The sequence below is a fragment of the Plectropomus leopardus genome, chromosome 5, assembly GCF_026936395.1.
Source record: "Plectropomus leopardus strain MGB_pleo_1.0 chromosome 5, ASM2693639v1, whole genome shotgun sequence".
NCBI lineage: Eukaryota > Metazoa > Chordata > Actinopteri > Perciformes > Serranidae > Plectropomus > Plectropomus leopardus.
The window spans coordinates 21,555,006-21,572,055 of record NC_142180.1 but is presented as its reverse complement, the minus strand read 5'-3'; the positions used below and the strand labels follow the sequence as shown (position 1 = coordinate 21,572,055).

At 37.8% G+C, this 17,050-nt stretch overlaps 1 protein-coding gene and 1 long non-coding RNA gene across 5 annotated transcripts in view; one reads left to right on the top strand and one right to left on the bottom strand.

Annotated features, from left to right (window-relative positions):
* Nucleotides 1–17,050, top strand: part of pex5la (peroxisomal biogenesis factor 5-like a) — a 122,645-nt gene that overhangs the window by 35,694 nt on the left and 69,901 nt on the right. For 2 of the 3 annotated variants that reach the window (XM_088077726.1, XM_042516559.2), the window contains exon 2: nucleotides 13,805–13,909. The exons of the other annotated variant lie outside the window; for it this stretch is intronic. In XM_088077726.1, the coding sequence (XP_087933852.1) occupies nucleotides 13,805–13,909 (105 nt within the window). The remainder of the gene's footprint in view (nucleotides 1–13,804; nucleotides 13,910–17,050) is intronic. 3 annotated transcript variants of the gene reach the window in all.
* Nucleotides 1–17,050, bottom strand: part of LOC148189563 (uncharacterized) — a 157,174-nt gene that overhangs the window by 76,983 nt on the left and 63,141 nt on the right. The gene's annotated exons all lie outside the window — the stretch shown is intronic.

The following is a 17,050-nucleotide window of genomic DNA, read 5'->3' as shown; positions in this document are numbered from 1 at the left end:
AAAATGATTTCAACATATATCTCAGTCCAGCTTAGATTTCCCGTTCAAAGGTTAAATCATTTAAATTTTGTTGTTAAGTATTTAAAAAAATAGGTCCAGTTAAACATTTTTCATCTTTTGCACCAGCTTGTTTTAAATTCAGGACTGTGTTTAGTCTCACGAACTGAAACTGGAGTTCAAAGTCATCCAAACCTCTCTTAGACACTGAGTGTGTATACGTGTGCGTCTGTGTGTCTGTGTGTCTGTGTGTGTGTGTGTGTGTGTGTGTGTGTGTGTGTGTGTGAGTCACACTAGCTGACAGCTTTTTATATGTTCACCTGATGCACCGACACGATCTAGCCACACTTGGAATAGATAAATCTTATTTGCCTGAGTTGCTCTCCAAACAGAGTCTAATGTGAGCTCACAAATCTGCAATATTGGATTAAAATGTTGAATGCTACACATCATATGAATAAAGAAGAATAATCAATGGAGGGTGATTAATACTGAAAAGTGACTGATGGAGAGAGTGTTGAAAACAGAGAGTGATGGCATTTGAAGTCTTATTTTGCACTAAAGACTAATGGAAGAGGTTCTCAGGATCAGAGTGATTCTTTGCATTCATTTGTCAGTTTGAGTTCAGCGGAGCAGTGTTCAATTAGACCGTTTTCAGGGTCAAGAAATGTCTGGAAACATTACTTTCTATTTCGGTGCATGCCGTTGAATTTCCTAGCAGATTTAGAATAAAATTATATTGAAACCCAAAAGAGACAAATTGATATCTATTTGATTGTTGGCTTGTGTTATTTATTAAATAGATTAATTTTTAAGTCAAGTAATTCAGTTTTAATTAAACTAATCAAGTCAGGTTCAAGTCAGCCATGAAGTGGCATTTTTAAATGTGTTTAATCTTTAATTAGAATTAAAATGCAGGACGTGAGACGTGCTGTCTCAGTCCAGGTTGATTTTTTTTAATTTTGCCACAGGGATGTTTCTCTTCAGTGTGTATTCTGGTAATTTCACAAAAACTTTACAGAGGAGGGGATAATTATAGATGACCACGGCCATCTAAAATGCAGGACAACAACGTTTACACTAAGAAGAGATCTTTTAAAATCCAAATATCCAATCATGTTAAATCTTTTCCTGTTCTGAAATCAATAAAATGATATTTGACGACAAATGTTTAACTACTGTCCTTGGGTGTACTGTTAAAAATCTAATTTCCTCTAATGCCTGAATCCAAACAACACTTTTACATTGACAAAAAAGTATTTTCATTTTGGAGAACAATTACTTTTTATACAATGGGTCCCATAATCCCTCATCCTTTTTTAATGAATAAACTGAGAATATTTTAATATTTCTGGTTCTAATTAAAGTATTATGAGGTTTTAAACACCAGACAACAATGTGAGGTGAGATTTTAAGAGTGGTGATGGCAGGTGTCCAGGTGTTTGTGTGCACCACACTCATAATGAACTGCTCTCTCATACTGCTCTACAGTATGAGATGTCAGCTCTACTGGGACGGACTTGCGCTTTTTAGAAATAACCCCCTCTAAAAAGGTCAAAATTGCGCTGCTACTTTACCATGTTTTTTTTAGTATTTTACATATTGATTAAACTTTAGAGCATCAGTTTTGAGCAGTAAATAAATTAATTAAAGGGTTGAAGATGTTATTATCCATTAAGATAGCCGTCTAATTTATATATAACAAAAAAACAGACAGAAAATAACAGATGTTCAATACTTTCAGAAATTATTTTCTTGTCTTTTTCTTTCCCAGTGCTGTAGTATGTGTAAATGTCTCCAATCCCTTCTTTTTTCTTATAGCCTGAGGTCAAACTGACAACCATGTAAAGTAACATCAGCATGCATAACCTCAAGGCTACCGCACCCTGTGTGCTGCAGCCTCCCATCTGTACATATAATGTGTTCTAACACAGCTGTTCCCTTAAAGTATCTTCTTTGTAAGTGAAGAAAACATTTGTAGGCCGAGCACTGCACTCTATTCACGCTCTCATATTCTGGAAATGTTACGACTGCTGGGTTGCGATTCCACCTGCAGTGTGTATGGGTATTTTGTATGGGTAATTTAAAACCTTTGACCTGATGAAGAAAACTATTGTTACATAAATGTTCATTCAAATACACTTGTGAGGTAGTCTTGCACCTACATATGATGTGCATTGTCTAAGAACTGTTACACCCCTTATAATAAATTGTTTCAGCAGATGAGTGAGAAGATTTGCATGCAAATTATAGTTATGGCAAAAAAAAAAAAAAGATTTCTGGACATGTTTCATTTAAATTCCAAGATCACCTTTCCAAGTGGACTAAAGGCAAAAATATAGCCATGTCCTGATTTTTTACTATGTTCTTTTACATAATTTGTGAAAATTATGCTAATAAGGAAACGTTGCATGACTGCACCATGGTAACGTGAATTTCTGGACATCACAATCATAGACTTAGACCCTTAGATCAACTTTCTAAGTTAATAAAAAGCAACATTTTAGCCATTTCTGTTTTCTTTTTAATTATCATTCATCGTCATTTCTGGGTCCAACATTTTTCCAGTAGACTATATAGAGACCAGTAGCTCAAGAAGGTGATTTTTATGTTGTGAACTCGCAGGTAGGTTTGTGGGTGTTTAGGGCCATATCAGTCTGGCACACCCTTGACAGCCTGATGCCTTTGCACTGATTTCTATTTAAGCCGTATTAGCTCAGCTGTCCTTGGGAGCTGCAGCCTGTAAACACTTTAGGGACAGTTTTTCGCCATCTATCCCCATTATAAGGCATTACAGCCCTCTGCCTTTCCTTAAGTGTCACTTCATTTCTATGAAAGCATTGCCACTGCACATCCTCTCCATAATGAAATAATATTCTGTTGTACTGCGCTGAAATTAGGTTTACAGGGAACCACAGCAGAATAATTAATTCTGTGTACATTAATCAAATAGTGGACAGTTACTGTAGATCTTGTTTGATGATGAAAATGCAGTTAATTATGTCTTAGTTAATAAATCAGGGGCTGCATATAAGATAAACATTGTCAGATCCGCCTTGAGTTATAAAAAGTTGTTCACAGTTGATAAAGTCTAGTATTTTTTTCAGCGTGTGCACAATGCAAGCTTTTCTGTGGATTTTGGTTTTACATTTGGTCCTACAGGCTTTATAAGTGTGAGAGCGTAAATCCCCCTGACATTCACAGCAGAACAAGGTTAAACAGTATTTCAACATAATCCTTAGTGTTTGTTTTAAGCCGCTGCACAGGATACCACAGTGTTTGGGTTTCCACATGAGGACAAAAGCTAAAACTCAATAGAAGAACTTGCATCCAAAAGTCACACTCCTCCTTAATCTAATAAATCACAACTAAATTTAACACAGACGGTTTGAAGGAGCTAATCTTAACATTTCCATGCTGCTTCTAAATCAGCGAGAGTTGTAAAGGTGCCAAAATAATTCTAATTCTGACACCTTATAATAGGTTTATATTGTTTGATGGTATTAAGACTCAACCCAATAATAATTAAATAAGTTATTCAAAGGAATTAGTCATGATGCAGAGTATGCAAAATGTATACAATGCTACACAATGCTCTGCTCCTTGTGTTAATGGTAAAATAGACAGAGGCTAATTTTTCTTTATTGGGATATCCCTATGGGACAACTAAGCAGCAACCTCCCGGGCTGAAAAATAAAGCTATCACAGGAGTGCCAAAAACTGCAGATCCTTTAATTGCCACTTGAGGCTCGATCCAGACGCAAATCAACCCCCACAGACCCTCATGTTAAAATAAAATGTTCTATTTTAAACATGTTTACATTCTGCTATGACAAACGTTTTTGGTCTCTGTGGCAAATTTTTCCCTCCAATGAAAACTTTGAATTTTTCTTTCAGATTATATTAAGGCTTGAAGTTGTGCAGTAATACTGTTGCTCTCTTGATTTTCAAAACAGGAGTCCTTTAACCAGTGGGTGATGTTATGGTAGCTACATCCATTATCTTTACAGTTTATTGGAATAACCATATTAAATAAAGCTGAACATAGGCAATTTTTAAAACAACAGTTGAGAACAATTTGTGAGGATGATTGATGACTCACCTTTAAGGGAAATATTTTGAATTATCAATTTGCAATCATAACAGAAAGTAGGGCTGCAAGATATGCAAAATAAATAAATAAATAAATTGCAATTATTCTGACAGATATTGCAATTGCGATATGAATGGTAAGTGGGAATAGTACTTTTCTCATTTTATTTTCACTGAAAACAAGATATTAAATTGATGATGATGTGAATTTCTAGGGTCTGTATCAAACAAGGATGTTCCCTTATGTCTGGAATATGATTTGCAGGCCAGAATATCTCTGTAGCTCTACAATGGTATAATGGTATGTTGCGACACATTTTACCTTTATGAAAACGTTGCAGCTGCTTTGATGGCACTGGCCATAATACGATAATATTTTGATTTATTGTGCAGCCCTGACAGAGCAAAAAACAGCTGTGGGTTAAGCCTTTTCAATTCTTCCCTGTGACCACCTCACCAATTCTGGTAGTCTCATAGACCAATCTCACCTGTGTGACACCTGAATAAGCAAAAGAAAACTCAATAAAAAAAAAAAACCCTATTTGTCTTGAGTGTGAGTGACAGCAGGAGCCTTACATGCCCTCCAGTAGTTAAATGCTGCAGGTGCAGAAATGCGGCCACAGGGTGGCTTTCAGCGAATCACCTCAAACCTCTTTTGTTGACTGAGGGATTTAAAGCGCCACCAAAGCTTAAATCCATACAGACGTCTGTAACAGTACTATGAGAGACATTCCTGACAGGCAAACACTTTTACACAGATCTCCGGCTGAGCACTGCTGCCCAAGCAATCTGTGGGTGAAAATCTGTACAAATGAAATAAGCTGATTCACTTTAAAGGGACTGAGGAGTTGAAAACGAAGGATGATGCAGAAGTGATTGGAGGGCCTTTGGTCAAATACATCTAATGCTTTTGTTCTAAATCTATTTATTAATATTAAAGCGGCAACCATATAATGTAATCTCACTTTGAGTGGATCAGCCGTTTAAAACAATTTGAGTTCAACCAGTGCTTTCTACAGAATATGAATCTGTGTGTGGCGGAGGCCTATCTTGTTTGTGTCTCTTAGGCTAAGGCAATATCTATGTTTTCATACCTTCACACCTTCCTTGAATTTCACCAGGGTATACAATATATGACAGTATCAGCGCAAGGGGCTGAATTTATCAGTTTTACTCTAACTTTCCAGTTTCTGCTTCAAAATAAAAGCACTCTGACAATATTTCTAGGACTGTGTTGTTGACAATGCAGTAGCTGTACAGCTTAAAAATGAGAGGAGTATGTGCTTTTAAATGTGGAAAAACAGTAGTTGTAATAATAGGCAGCTCTGCAGCAGTGCTGCAACAACAAGCACTGTGAACACACACTGCTCACACATGCAGTGTGGCCCGAGCATAACCTCCAGGGCATGTGACGTGCACTGCATGCAAAACAAAAACTTATTACAGCCTCTCCAGTATAAAGTTAATAGAAAGATGAGGGTCCGTATTTTATTAAGTGTCTAAAAATCACAGCATTGACATTTCCGAATACCCTGGTATAAGGTATTACCATGATACTGCCCATGCCTAATGTGTGTGTCCATTTATTTTATGTCATTCTGTGACCTTCTCTAAATTCTAATATTTTTTGTGGCTTTGTGAATGCAGTACAGGCAAAACCCATCCTGAGCTATTTTTACCCCACAGCAGCAGTTGGTGTTTTGGCACAGATAATATATCTGCTGATCCGGTCAGAGCCGATCAGATCAGTGGATGAGAGGAGAAGAAGAGTGCAGAGTGAGTAAATGCAAACTTTCAGACCCAGCACAATAAACCTTAACTTTCACTTTGCTTACAATTCTGCTACTCCGTATGTGACAAAAGTACACTTGGTGATCCAACAGTGTGGTGCAATAAATAACCGCACAGTATGCTCATTTCAGTAGCACTAGAAAATCTTTTCATGGCGGCAGATGTTTAGATTCTGGTTTAACATCAAAAAACGTAAAGTGTAACCAAATTTTTATTAAATGGTTATCTTTTTATTTTGCAGATTTTTTAGCTTATGTTTCACAAATAATACTTTTCTGTTGGTGTTCATATACCAGATATTTTAAATAGTTAACTAGCTTTTAAAGGAATAGTTCAACAACACACACTTTCTTGGTGAAAGTTCATTGAGAAGATAGATATCAGATTGAGTGATATCAATCGTCTCATGTAATTTTCGCCAATTAAAGTAAATATTTATATTCCAAACTGTCAAATTATTCCTTTAGTTCAATATAGAAATTATTAAGGATTTTGACTTTGCTTTTGTCAATCTACGTCCCTGTGTTTCACCTGTGTGATTTTTCTATAAAACAATCCCAATGAAAATAGTTTAGGCTGCCTGTAGCACAGTGATAATTATTTTCCTATGCTACATTATGCTGCACTAGATCACATTACATCCACACAAGAGACAATTAAAAACAGACAACTTGGCTGCAGCCTCCGCTGCCTCTAATTAGTTCACTTTTGTTATGTAGAAAATAAGGTAACCAAGGAATCAAAAAACTGATTAGAGGTGAGAAATAAATCCTCCATGCTGTTTTTCAGGGTTAGAATTATGTTCGCATTAGAATAATTGCAATTCAATAAGATAATTTGGCCATGAGCACAAAGGAACATTGTTTCACCAAACAAAAAGTGTCTATGATCCTGAGCGTGCTTTTAAACAGTTTTAGGCTTTGAGAGTTAGATCATGTCTAGTGCTCGGACATGTTTATTTGGCTTACACTGACTTAATGTCATATTTTCCAAGTCTTTATAAAGCATTCACGAGAGGGCTCTAAATGTATCCTCAGGAGGTGTAGAGGGCAGTTATTTGTACTCTAACGTAAATATCTCTTGACTTCAGGCTGTAATTCTGGACATGATTTATGTAAGTCATCACCGCCAAAAGACTTGTCTTTGACGTGACACTGCTGCAGGGACTATACAGCAAGCCAATATTTTTGGACAGTAATATATGAGCAGCTGTAAGCACACTTAATTCTTCAAATAATTTTTCAAGAACACATCAGGTTGCATTTTTCAGTGATGTATTACATGCACTGCTAACAAACCCCATTCATTATAGGAAGCAATATCCATAACGCATATGAGAGCCAATAAACAATGGCAGCACTCTGAGAGAAAATCGACTCACAAGTCGCTTCAGTTTGAAATGGCAGCAATAAAACTGAATACCCAGGGTAACATTTACAGGTATTAGCCTAGCTTATCTGCGGTATTAGCACTATTGGAAGTTAGCTATTGACCTTAATTTCTGTGTTCAGGATCATAACACGCTGAGCCTCAGTGTGTGTGTTTGCGTGTGTGTGTTTGCGTGTGTGTGTGTGTGTACTATTGTGATTAAATGTGTCTGACTTGGCATAATTCAAAGTTTCCATGTGAGTGTGTGTCATGTGACGGGTAATGAGAGAATCGAGAGGTACAGCCCATTGTTCAAGCAACAGCCCAAGAGCCAGCAAAATGCCACAGGGGGAGAAGGTTTAGATGGAGGAGAGTTTACCACAGTTTATCTACACATACTACCCCATATTGCTCTGATTCAAAGCTGGTTAAAAATCACGCACTGCACTTTTGGTACTTGTTTTTTGGCATAAAATAATTCTTGCTTTTGTGCCCGCTCGCTGAGTGACCACAATTGCAGCTCTGAACAAGTTGTGCTTCACCTTTTCCAGTGTGTAACCCCTTAATATAAAGTCTACTTAGCATCCCCTCACCAGTAGTGACATTTGTCTAGCAGTTGCTACCAGTCTGAATCATTTTTAAAAGGCCTGAAACACCCAAAAATGATCCAACCTTGTAAATGCAAAGAAAAGTCTGTTTTCCTACCTCACTAATTACCTTGCAACCTCTCAGATTTGACTTTCTCAACCTACTTGAAACAAACATTTTGCCCAAATATAGTCATCAAATGTTTGTTTAAATGAAAAAGCCCTTCTGTTTTCATTTCTTTAAAGTTCATTGTAACTAATAGTAATAACAATTCTATAATATCAAGGTATCCTCACACCACGAAATTTTCTGAGACAGTTATACTGTGAAAATCTCATAACGTTACAATCGAAAATCTCATACCATTGCAAGAGGAGCATGCACTCTGCAGCTGAATCTGGGGACTGAAAGTCCCACAGAAGTACACCGACTGAGAAAAAAAAGGACGCTCCACATGGAGAAACTCAGTTGAATGAGGGCTCTTTATGATTCTATGATTCTATGATTCTCATGCCTAAAATGCCTCAAAAAGAACAAAGGACTTGCTTCACTGAGTAGTACGTTTTTGCACAGAGATAAATTGTTGAAGTTCTTCCAACTCAGCCACTCTTTCCAATTAGAGCTGTTTTTGCACCTTTGGCCAACAAAATTGCATAACATTGTTCCACCCAAAGTCTGTACTATTGATTGCTCTTGTGCCTAGGTTCAGTAATTAGCAAGCTGGAGTGCAGATAAAGCTCTGCTTGGTAGCCTAAATTTTGGTCTGTTCCCTTCACCGAGGACATATTAACTACTATTATGATTTATTTAGACAAGTTCTCTCAGTCCCAGTTAGGATGCAACGGTCCATACATTACTTGCCAATGTATATTGGCGCATTCTTGCCATTAGCGTGCCACATATTTTCCTCTCAAGGGCTCACAGAGCATGTGCCCGTCCGGGACTGTGATCAATTTTCCATCTGCAGAGAGGCATCCCAGCTATTGTTTGTGGCATTTCTCTGAAGCCAAGAGCGATTCATGCAAGAGGTGAGAGGCTAGAGGTCTGCCAGGAGCAATGAGAGACGCATCAAAAACTACACTGCATTATCCCAGCCAGCTGATACTAAAGCATGTGTCCAACCTGCTGAGCAGACTGTGCTCCAGATTCTGACCAGTCCTTTCAATGCAGCGGGGAATTGATGTTATTCAACATCCAAGCATTATGTTTAATATTGCATGTGAGATAAACAAATATCTATTTTTGTTAAAAAAAAAAAAAATTCAGACGTGTCTTTTAATCCCGCTTTTTCTCCTGTACTTTACATAGGTGGCTATTTTTCCCTTCTCACTCTATCTTGTAGGATGTCTCTTCCGTTATATAATACAGGGCTTAAATGTCACCAGTTTAACACCATGAAACGGATCAACAGCAAGGTGCCCTGGTTTTAAGCGGCAGGTATTCCCTCATGAAATCCATCTTTTACATGAACTATGAAGAATTGGGCTGCTGCACAGTCTAGCTTTTGTTAAATAAGTGCTTTATATTCCCAGAAATACATCTGCAATTACTACTTTTATTTTGTAGAAACTGACAAAAAAAACTTCAAGTAAGCATCCGTTTAATCGGAGCAGATACAACATCTAGTTTTACCTTTCATCCTTTCATACTTAAAGTGGCTTACAGAATAGCACCTTCCCACTACATTCTTTATCTCCAGCAACCTGTTTTGACCACTAACCTTGAGTTTAGACATCAAAAAAGGTTCAGCACAGTCGTCTCCTGACAGGTCAAACTCTCATCTTTCCTGTAATCACTCACAGTATTTCATCTGTCAAGAAGTTCAGTAACAAACTTCATTTCCTTCTGTAGAAGCAATGATACGGGAAATTCGGTATAGATTATTTTATTGCTGTCTTGTGAAGGCCACAAAAGATGGTACAATACAGCCGGTGTGCATTAAAAATGTAATTTTACTTATCATTAATCAGAGCTACTGAGTAATTTTACAACTGTTCAGTTTATTAATACTTTTGACCATCTCAGTTTTTCACTGTAAATGGGCAGAAAATTTAGAATATACATAAGAAAATACGAGTGGTGCAGTTGCCACAGCCTGGTGTAATATAAGAAGGGGTGTAACAACACATTGATATGGGTCAATAGGACGATTCATTTGTCAACGATCAAGTATCATCACTGCAAGATGAAATCATTCATACAAATCATAATTTTTAAAATATTTTTGGGATTTTGAAATTCTAATGGCACATCTTTGTCACCATTTCCTTCCAAGATCACCTCTTTCCTAAACACTCAAACAGCGATAACAGCCGAGCACCAGCCAGATAACAGTTAGCAGCCAAGAAAAAGACAATGAGGATATTTACTGATATCTCATATTGATCACAGGCCTCTGAATCAAATTCAAATCATGTCTTGGCAGACTTTGTGACAGCAGTAAATATCATTCATCAGTATCATCAGTGTCATTGGCCAAAGAATCAATACAATATTTTATGATGATAAACCTGCTGATTTACACCCCTTAAATAAGATTATTATAAAAACTTTTATTCATGTAACAAACTGACCATGTTAACTGGTTCATGGGGATAACACAACCCATCAGATTTAGTCTTAAACAGTCCTGCACTGAAAACACAGGGGTGAATGCAGGTAGTCTTTGATGGAAAGTGGATACCAGACCCTTTTTAAACCAGGTCATGAGCAGAGTTGTGACCTGGGTCAGACATGACACCTGCAACACTGAGCGTCAGAATTGCATGTCTAAATAACAAAAAAGCATCACTTTGACAGACAGATGAAGCTAGCTATGTTTTGTATTCCATGGCTAAATGTGCTTTATTCTACAAATAATGTTCTGGGCTTTGAAGCTAATCTACTGAGTAATTCAACAGTTCTTGTGCCAGTGAGGAAAATACAGTAATTTTGAGAAACACTTTTAAATTTGCTGGCAAGCAGAGAAACCCAAGCCTGTTAACTTTGACAGCAAATGTCTAAAAGACTCTTTAAGCACTTTTAAAACAGTCCTCTGAATGGTCAAAACAGGCCATCATTAGCTCCTTAGCTCAATGATTCATCTTTGCTATTTCTGTAGACGGGGACTTTGAAAAAGCAACTCAGACAGGAAGCAGAGAGCAATCAGACGTCATGCTGGCTCCTTCACCCAACAAGGTCACAGCTTCAGCATTAAAGCAAAACTGCAGTTTTCTATAAAGACCATTTTCAAGTAATGATGCTTTCCCCCATAAGAGATAAAACTTATTGTATTTGGAGCAAACTCTCTCCAGACTCTGTACCACTAAGTCTTCAGAAATCCATAAAGCTTTTCATGCTACCTATGAGAATGCCTGCATTACTTTCCAGTAAATGCATTAGTTTGCAGTTATGAACAGGCTGTGGTAGCTGGGATATTGTAAATTGATTTTTCTGAGCCCTGAGATAAATATTAACATTTATGTCCTCTGCCACCTACAGTACTTAATCATTTGATTAAACTGTTTGCATAATGCTGCAGTAAATCTCATCTGCTGTGCAATTTTTTAATTTTTTTTAATTTTATCTTCCACAACAGCTTCCCGGTGACCAAATTTTAAATCAGATGCTGCTGTATTACTTGAGAAAACTATTTAATGACAACCTATTACAGTTGTTTCGGTCAGCTCAGGCACTGAAATTATTTTTTTTTTAACAAAAAAAAAATAGTAATTCATATTTATGTCCTTGGGAGAAAAAAGTGTAATTATCTTATTGTGAGGACAGCGAAGGCTATCAAGTTCCTTGATTACTGTCCACTGTAGTTCGCTGCCAAAAATATCTAATCATTCCTCGATAAATAAGAGCCAGTTCAGCAGAAGTTGACACAAAACAGCACAAAAGGCCGGCCAAGACTGTCGGCCAATACAAACTGACTGCGTGCCTGGTGAAAGATATCCTCGACACTGTTGGCTCGAACAACACCTGCACATATGGCACAGAAGGAACATTCAGCACTTTTTAAATAGCACCATTTGCCATTCATTCACAAAAACAACAGAAAACAAACGTTAAGAGTTTTTCTATGTCATCTCGTCGTGTGAATGCTGCTTTGCTGCTGGTGTCTTCTTGGCTGTTGATGTTGTTCATTTATACTGAGTGAGACTGAGTGGGTGGGCGCAGGTGGCTTTTGGGACTTTATTAGGAGCATTAGGCTTTCAAGGGAACTCTCCCTCATGGTACAGCAAATGCATTTTGTGACATGATCAGCTGTGGAAATCAGTGAAAGAAATGCCTAATTCATTTTCCTGGCAAGGGGAAATGTGGAAGCTCTAATAAGATCCAGCTAAAAGGCTTCCAGTGCTGCTCCATGTGCAGTCTGAACAGGCAGCTTCACTGCGTCTACAAAATGTAGAAACTGAGTGTGATGAATGGCAGTTTGGTCTCTCTCTGGTCAGCAGATTTAATTGCAGCTCTTCTCTGACATGAAATGTGTAGTCTCTTGTGACAATTATAATTCTGCTACATCTGTGTGTCATGAAATGATTAATAGCATACAATATAATCTATCTTCTGTCTATGGGTGAAATGTGAAGTGAATGAATGTCTGAGGCCGGCGGCCATAAAGTCGAAGTGAAAAGGATGACAATAGGCTGGCAGAATCATTTTGACCTCTTACATAATCAATTTTTTTACTGTTATGTAATGTGGCCTTGGTAATTATCGGACAAGCTCTACACACTTGTCTTCTTCTGAGGGGCTGTGGGTGGCAGACGGAGGGTGGGACAGTTTATGTGTGTGAGAGGTTGTCTTTTGGTATAGAGAAAGTCACATTACAGTCCAGATAGCTGTGAATACTGTGTTCACACTGTTGACTTAAAACCTTGTAGTAGAGCTGCAGTTCATAAGTAGGTAATCATTTCATAATGCAACTGCCTTTCAACAAACACAAGTTTCATGGATGTCTAATTATTACTGACTATATTATAACTTGGTAATGCTAGCCAAATATGCGGCATCAATTTACCTGAAACCCTTGTATCCTTTAAAAAAAAGGTCCTCTGGTGTCATTAAGGACAAAAATTTACAATTTTGTGTAAAGAATGCCACTGCTATTTTTTATGGAAAAAAATATTTTCCATACACTGCTTGGCAGAATATTTGGGAGGGAATATTACAGTATGGGATATGTCTGTGATCAGCAACAACACTGATGTGGATGCATTGATATTTTTTGTGTACTGTCAAATTTAACAAAAAAACTCCTTCTTGGTACCTTAGATGACAAAAATGTCCGTGTCAAAAAAACTGCCATAAAAATGTCATATATTAATATCATTTTCCACTTTTCCTGACGACATTCTTTTAACCAACATCAGTCCTGATCATATCTACCAAATACTTATTTATTATCAGAATGTTTCTATCAGAAATTTTTAAATGCCATATACTGAATGCTAGGTGCATTTTTTAGGGAAGGAATATTATAGTCAGGAACATGTCAATGATTAGCACCATTCAGAGTGGTTCAGTATGGTTTGAACCTTTTTTAATTAGCTCTGAGTTGTGATCCCAACATGCCTAATGCACGTAGCTTTAATCAGCAAAACCAGTGATACATTACAACTGACCGGTAGATATGGACATTCATCTGCCATACACTGTACATAATTCTTAATAAATACTCTGGTCTGTGTAATGAGCTGTGTATGATCTTCTGTCATCATAAGCACTTGATAAGTACTGCTGTGGACGACCATGCTCATCACTGTCTACAGTCAACCCTCTACATTGTGCAGTGACCCTCTTTTCATTGCCATAGTCTTGTGGAAATGTCTTCAGTCGATGTGTTGTTACCGTAGACAGCCCCACACAGTATTTCCATCATCATAAGGTAAAGTCTTTTCTGTAAGATGCCCTGGACGGGGGCAAAAAGCACTGAGTTGTCCAACTGTCCTGACACAAGTCATTGTTGATTTCACTGTTGTAGGGGAAAGACTCTAGGGCTGCAGATAAGACTGTTGCCATGGTCCTGAAGGAGATACCAAGTAAGGCGTCATCAGAAGGGAAGCCCCTCCTCACAGTGACTACCAAGGTGGGCAGAACCATTTCAGAAACTCCCCCGCCCTCCCCCCCGCCTCCAAGTGAAACGTCCTCCTGTGTTGGTCATACTGAACAATAGCAAAGCTTTGAGTGTCCTATAACTGACCTCCACTCTTTACTAACTCATTACTTAAGCCTTTTGACTGTTGTATCTAACAAAGACGCAACACATATTTCATTTCCAGCTGCTCTATGGGGTATAAAACCCTACATCACTACATTAACACAAACAGTGAATCATTAGATCAACAGAAGCGGCCAAAAATTGCTGCAATTATCCATACTACTTTTTATCTTTTCAAATTAGCCTCTCCAAGATTTATGGTGCTTTTCTTGTTTAGATTTATTGTGCATTTAGTATGTATGGGGGGGATTAACCAGAGGGTCACACAAATTTCCTCTCCCATTCCTAATCAGGTGAGAAAAAAAAACTCCCACATGAACTTTTTACACCTCATAAGCAGCTAATCCTTAGCACAAACAGCATATGAATGCATTTCCAAAATGCTATGCCACACAGCATGGCATTAAGCTGTTGATTGAGCTCTCTGTGTACAAAATACTGCAGAAAAATGACTATACCCGCTGCTGAGCTTTTCACTCCTCTTTTGCTTTTTACGTGTTGTAGCTGGTTGGAGCCGGTGCTCCAGATGCCAATATGAGTTTTCTTGCTCTGTGCTTGATTGCTTTTTGTACAGTACGTGTGTGTGCGCTGCTGTGTGTGTCCTCTTTTATATCTGTCTGTGTTTTAATAACCTGTAGCATGCTTCATACTTGTTTGATTTTCTAAAACAATGTCTGGCTTTGATAAGCTGTCATACTACCAAGTTAATGCTTCCACTCAGGAGGCTGGGACTTAATTATGCCTTAGCATTTTTGCTGAGTTCACTAACAAGAAATGACTTGTATTTTTTAAAATATATGCTCCATTAGGCTGTAATGTGTAAATCATGATTTGTTATAATTATAATGTGTATAAAATGGCAAGAAAATGTCAGTGACAATGAATTTCTCTACAATAACTAATCTTTTATCTATTAAATAGATGCGGTGTAGTGGAGGGGTATACGCAGGTATATCCACCTCTTTATCTGTCAGTTTAGAGCATACCCAACTATCAGCCTAAAAAGCCATTGGAATATATCGGGGAATATATCCACTTCCTCCTGGGTAACCTACCCATCTACCTAATTATCCACCCACCTCATCAATTACCACTAAACCACTAAAACGCAATAGATGCTATTCCCTTGAGACACTGTAGTGTCACAGAAATCAATATTATGGACACAACAGGTCGATAACTACCTGTTTGTTGCATTTTACCACCTGTAAATATCAATATCTTTATCCTTCAGCGAATCCATTGACAGGATAAACTGAGAAAAACATACATGAAATGAATATGTCCAGATCACTGTGACTAATTCTCCAGCACAGTAGTGATTAAACCATCATCCCGCTCATAAAGGCTTTCAGCATGTGTCAGCGAGGAAATATCCTCTGCTTCACAGGAATGACAGTAATGCGTTTCCATTATCAGAAAATGGTCTGTATGAAATAAACACAGAAAGACCTGTTCATGCAGTGATAGCTACCACAGCTGGACAGATAAAGAAAATGCACCACCTATAAACTCACACTTCATTTGGAAAAGTCAAGCAATATATGAGAGAGGAGCTGCTCCACAAAGTCAAGACATTCTCTGACATTTAGTATCCACTTATTATGCACAGACTACACCGAGTAATATCGCCACCAAATATGTCACGTTGCCCTATGAAGCATGTTAGCATTACCATAATGTAATCACTTCACTTGAGCCACACTTGAGCCATGTCATCACAAAAAGTAAGTCATATCAATCAAATTTTTCATCTTATGGATTTCTTACTAACTTCTACTCGTAATTCTCAAACTGCCTATAAAGTGACTACAGCTACAACAACAGCCGTCTAACCAGAACCAACCTACAAACCAATAGCCCAGGCAAGGAAATTAAACAGGACAAACACAACAGGAGTGAGGCAACACCATACAGGAAACATATGCATTAATGTATAAAAAATAATCACTTACATTTGTCATGTTATCAGGCTCAGTCTAATCATTTACCTTGATATGGATTTTAGGTCACGCTGTATATTGTCCTAATGATGAGAGATGGTAATATATTAAAAATATTTTTAAATCCAGTGTTTATTTGAAGGTTATGCACTATTCTTTGTTACACCAGCACAACAGTGAAAAAATAGAGGTCCGCACACCAGGGAGCTCGCCTTAAAGGATTTTATTCTGCGAAAATAGGTGACGTATTTTGGTTTATCTTGGATCCAGCACCCACTACGGGATGTGTATGTCTTCTGGAATCTCTATACACCAGTACAACAGCACATCACATTTAACAACATTGCATCTCCAACATGGAACAAAAGTAATACCAACCAATTTCCAAATTCAGGGAGAATTTTCGTTTGGCTTGTCAATCTCAGAACGCTATTCACCACAAAGGCGGATAAATGTCTGTACCAAAAAAGTCATGTATTAAACTATGCTGAGAGTCTGCCTTTAGGTGCCACTTATGGGTGCACGGATCCGCTGCACTGATGCTGCTCCTGTGCTGTACCACTCACTCACACATACCTGCACCGATGTGGCGAAACCCAACCATCTTGAGCGCTATTAGTTTTGCCACACTGTTAACCGAATGGAACATCAGTTGATCCTTTAAACTATCACTTACCACCAGTCTGCAGCTATTTAGCACTGCGTGCATACACAAGAATGTTATAAAATAGTAACACAGAGGCCCTGTAGTTTGAACCAATACAGTCGACTCTTTTTTGCCTCCTACATTGTCAACAGCAGCGCATACGCTCCACTTCTTCTGTTCTTACCTTTCACATTAAAAGCCCAAGACATATACACTTCGTCACTGCTTAATCAGAGTGAACTTTTTCACATGCTAAGGGTGCGCTGATGAGTTGTTCAATATATTTAAATAAATTTGCTTCAAAATTTTGTTCTGGCCTTTGCTTTTGACAAAATACATTATTATCTCAATGAAATGTAATGAGACAAATGTTTATGTGAAACAAAAAAGGCAATGTATCATTTTGGTCAGTAAAAAATA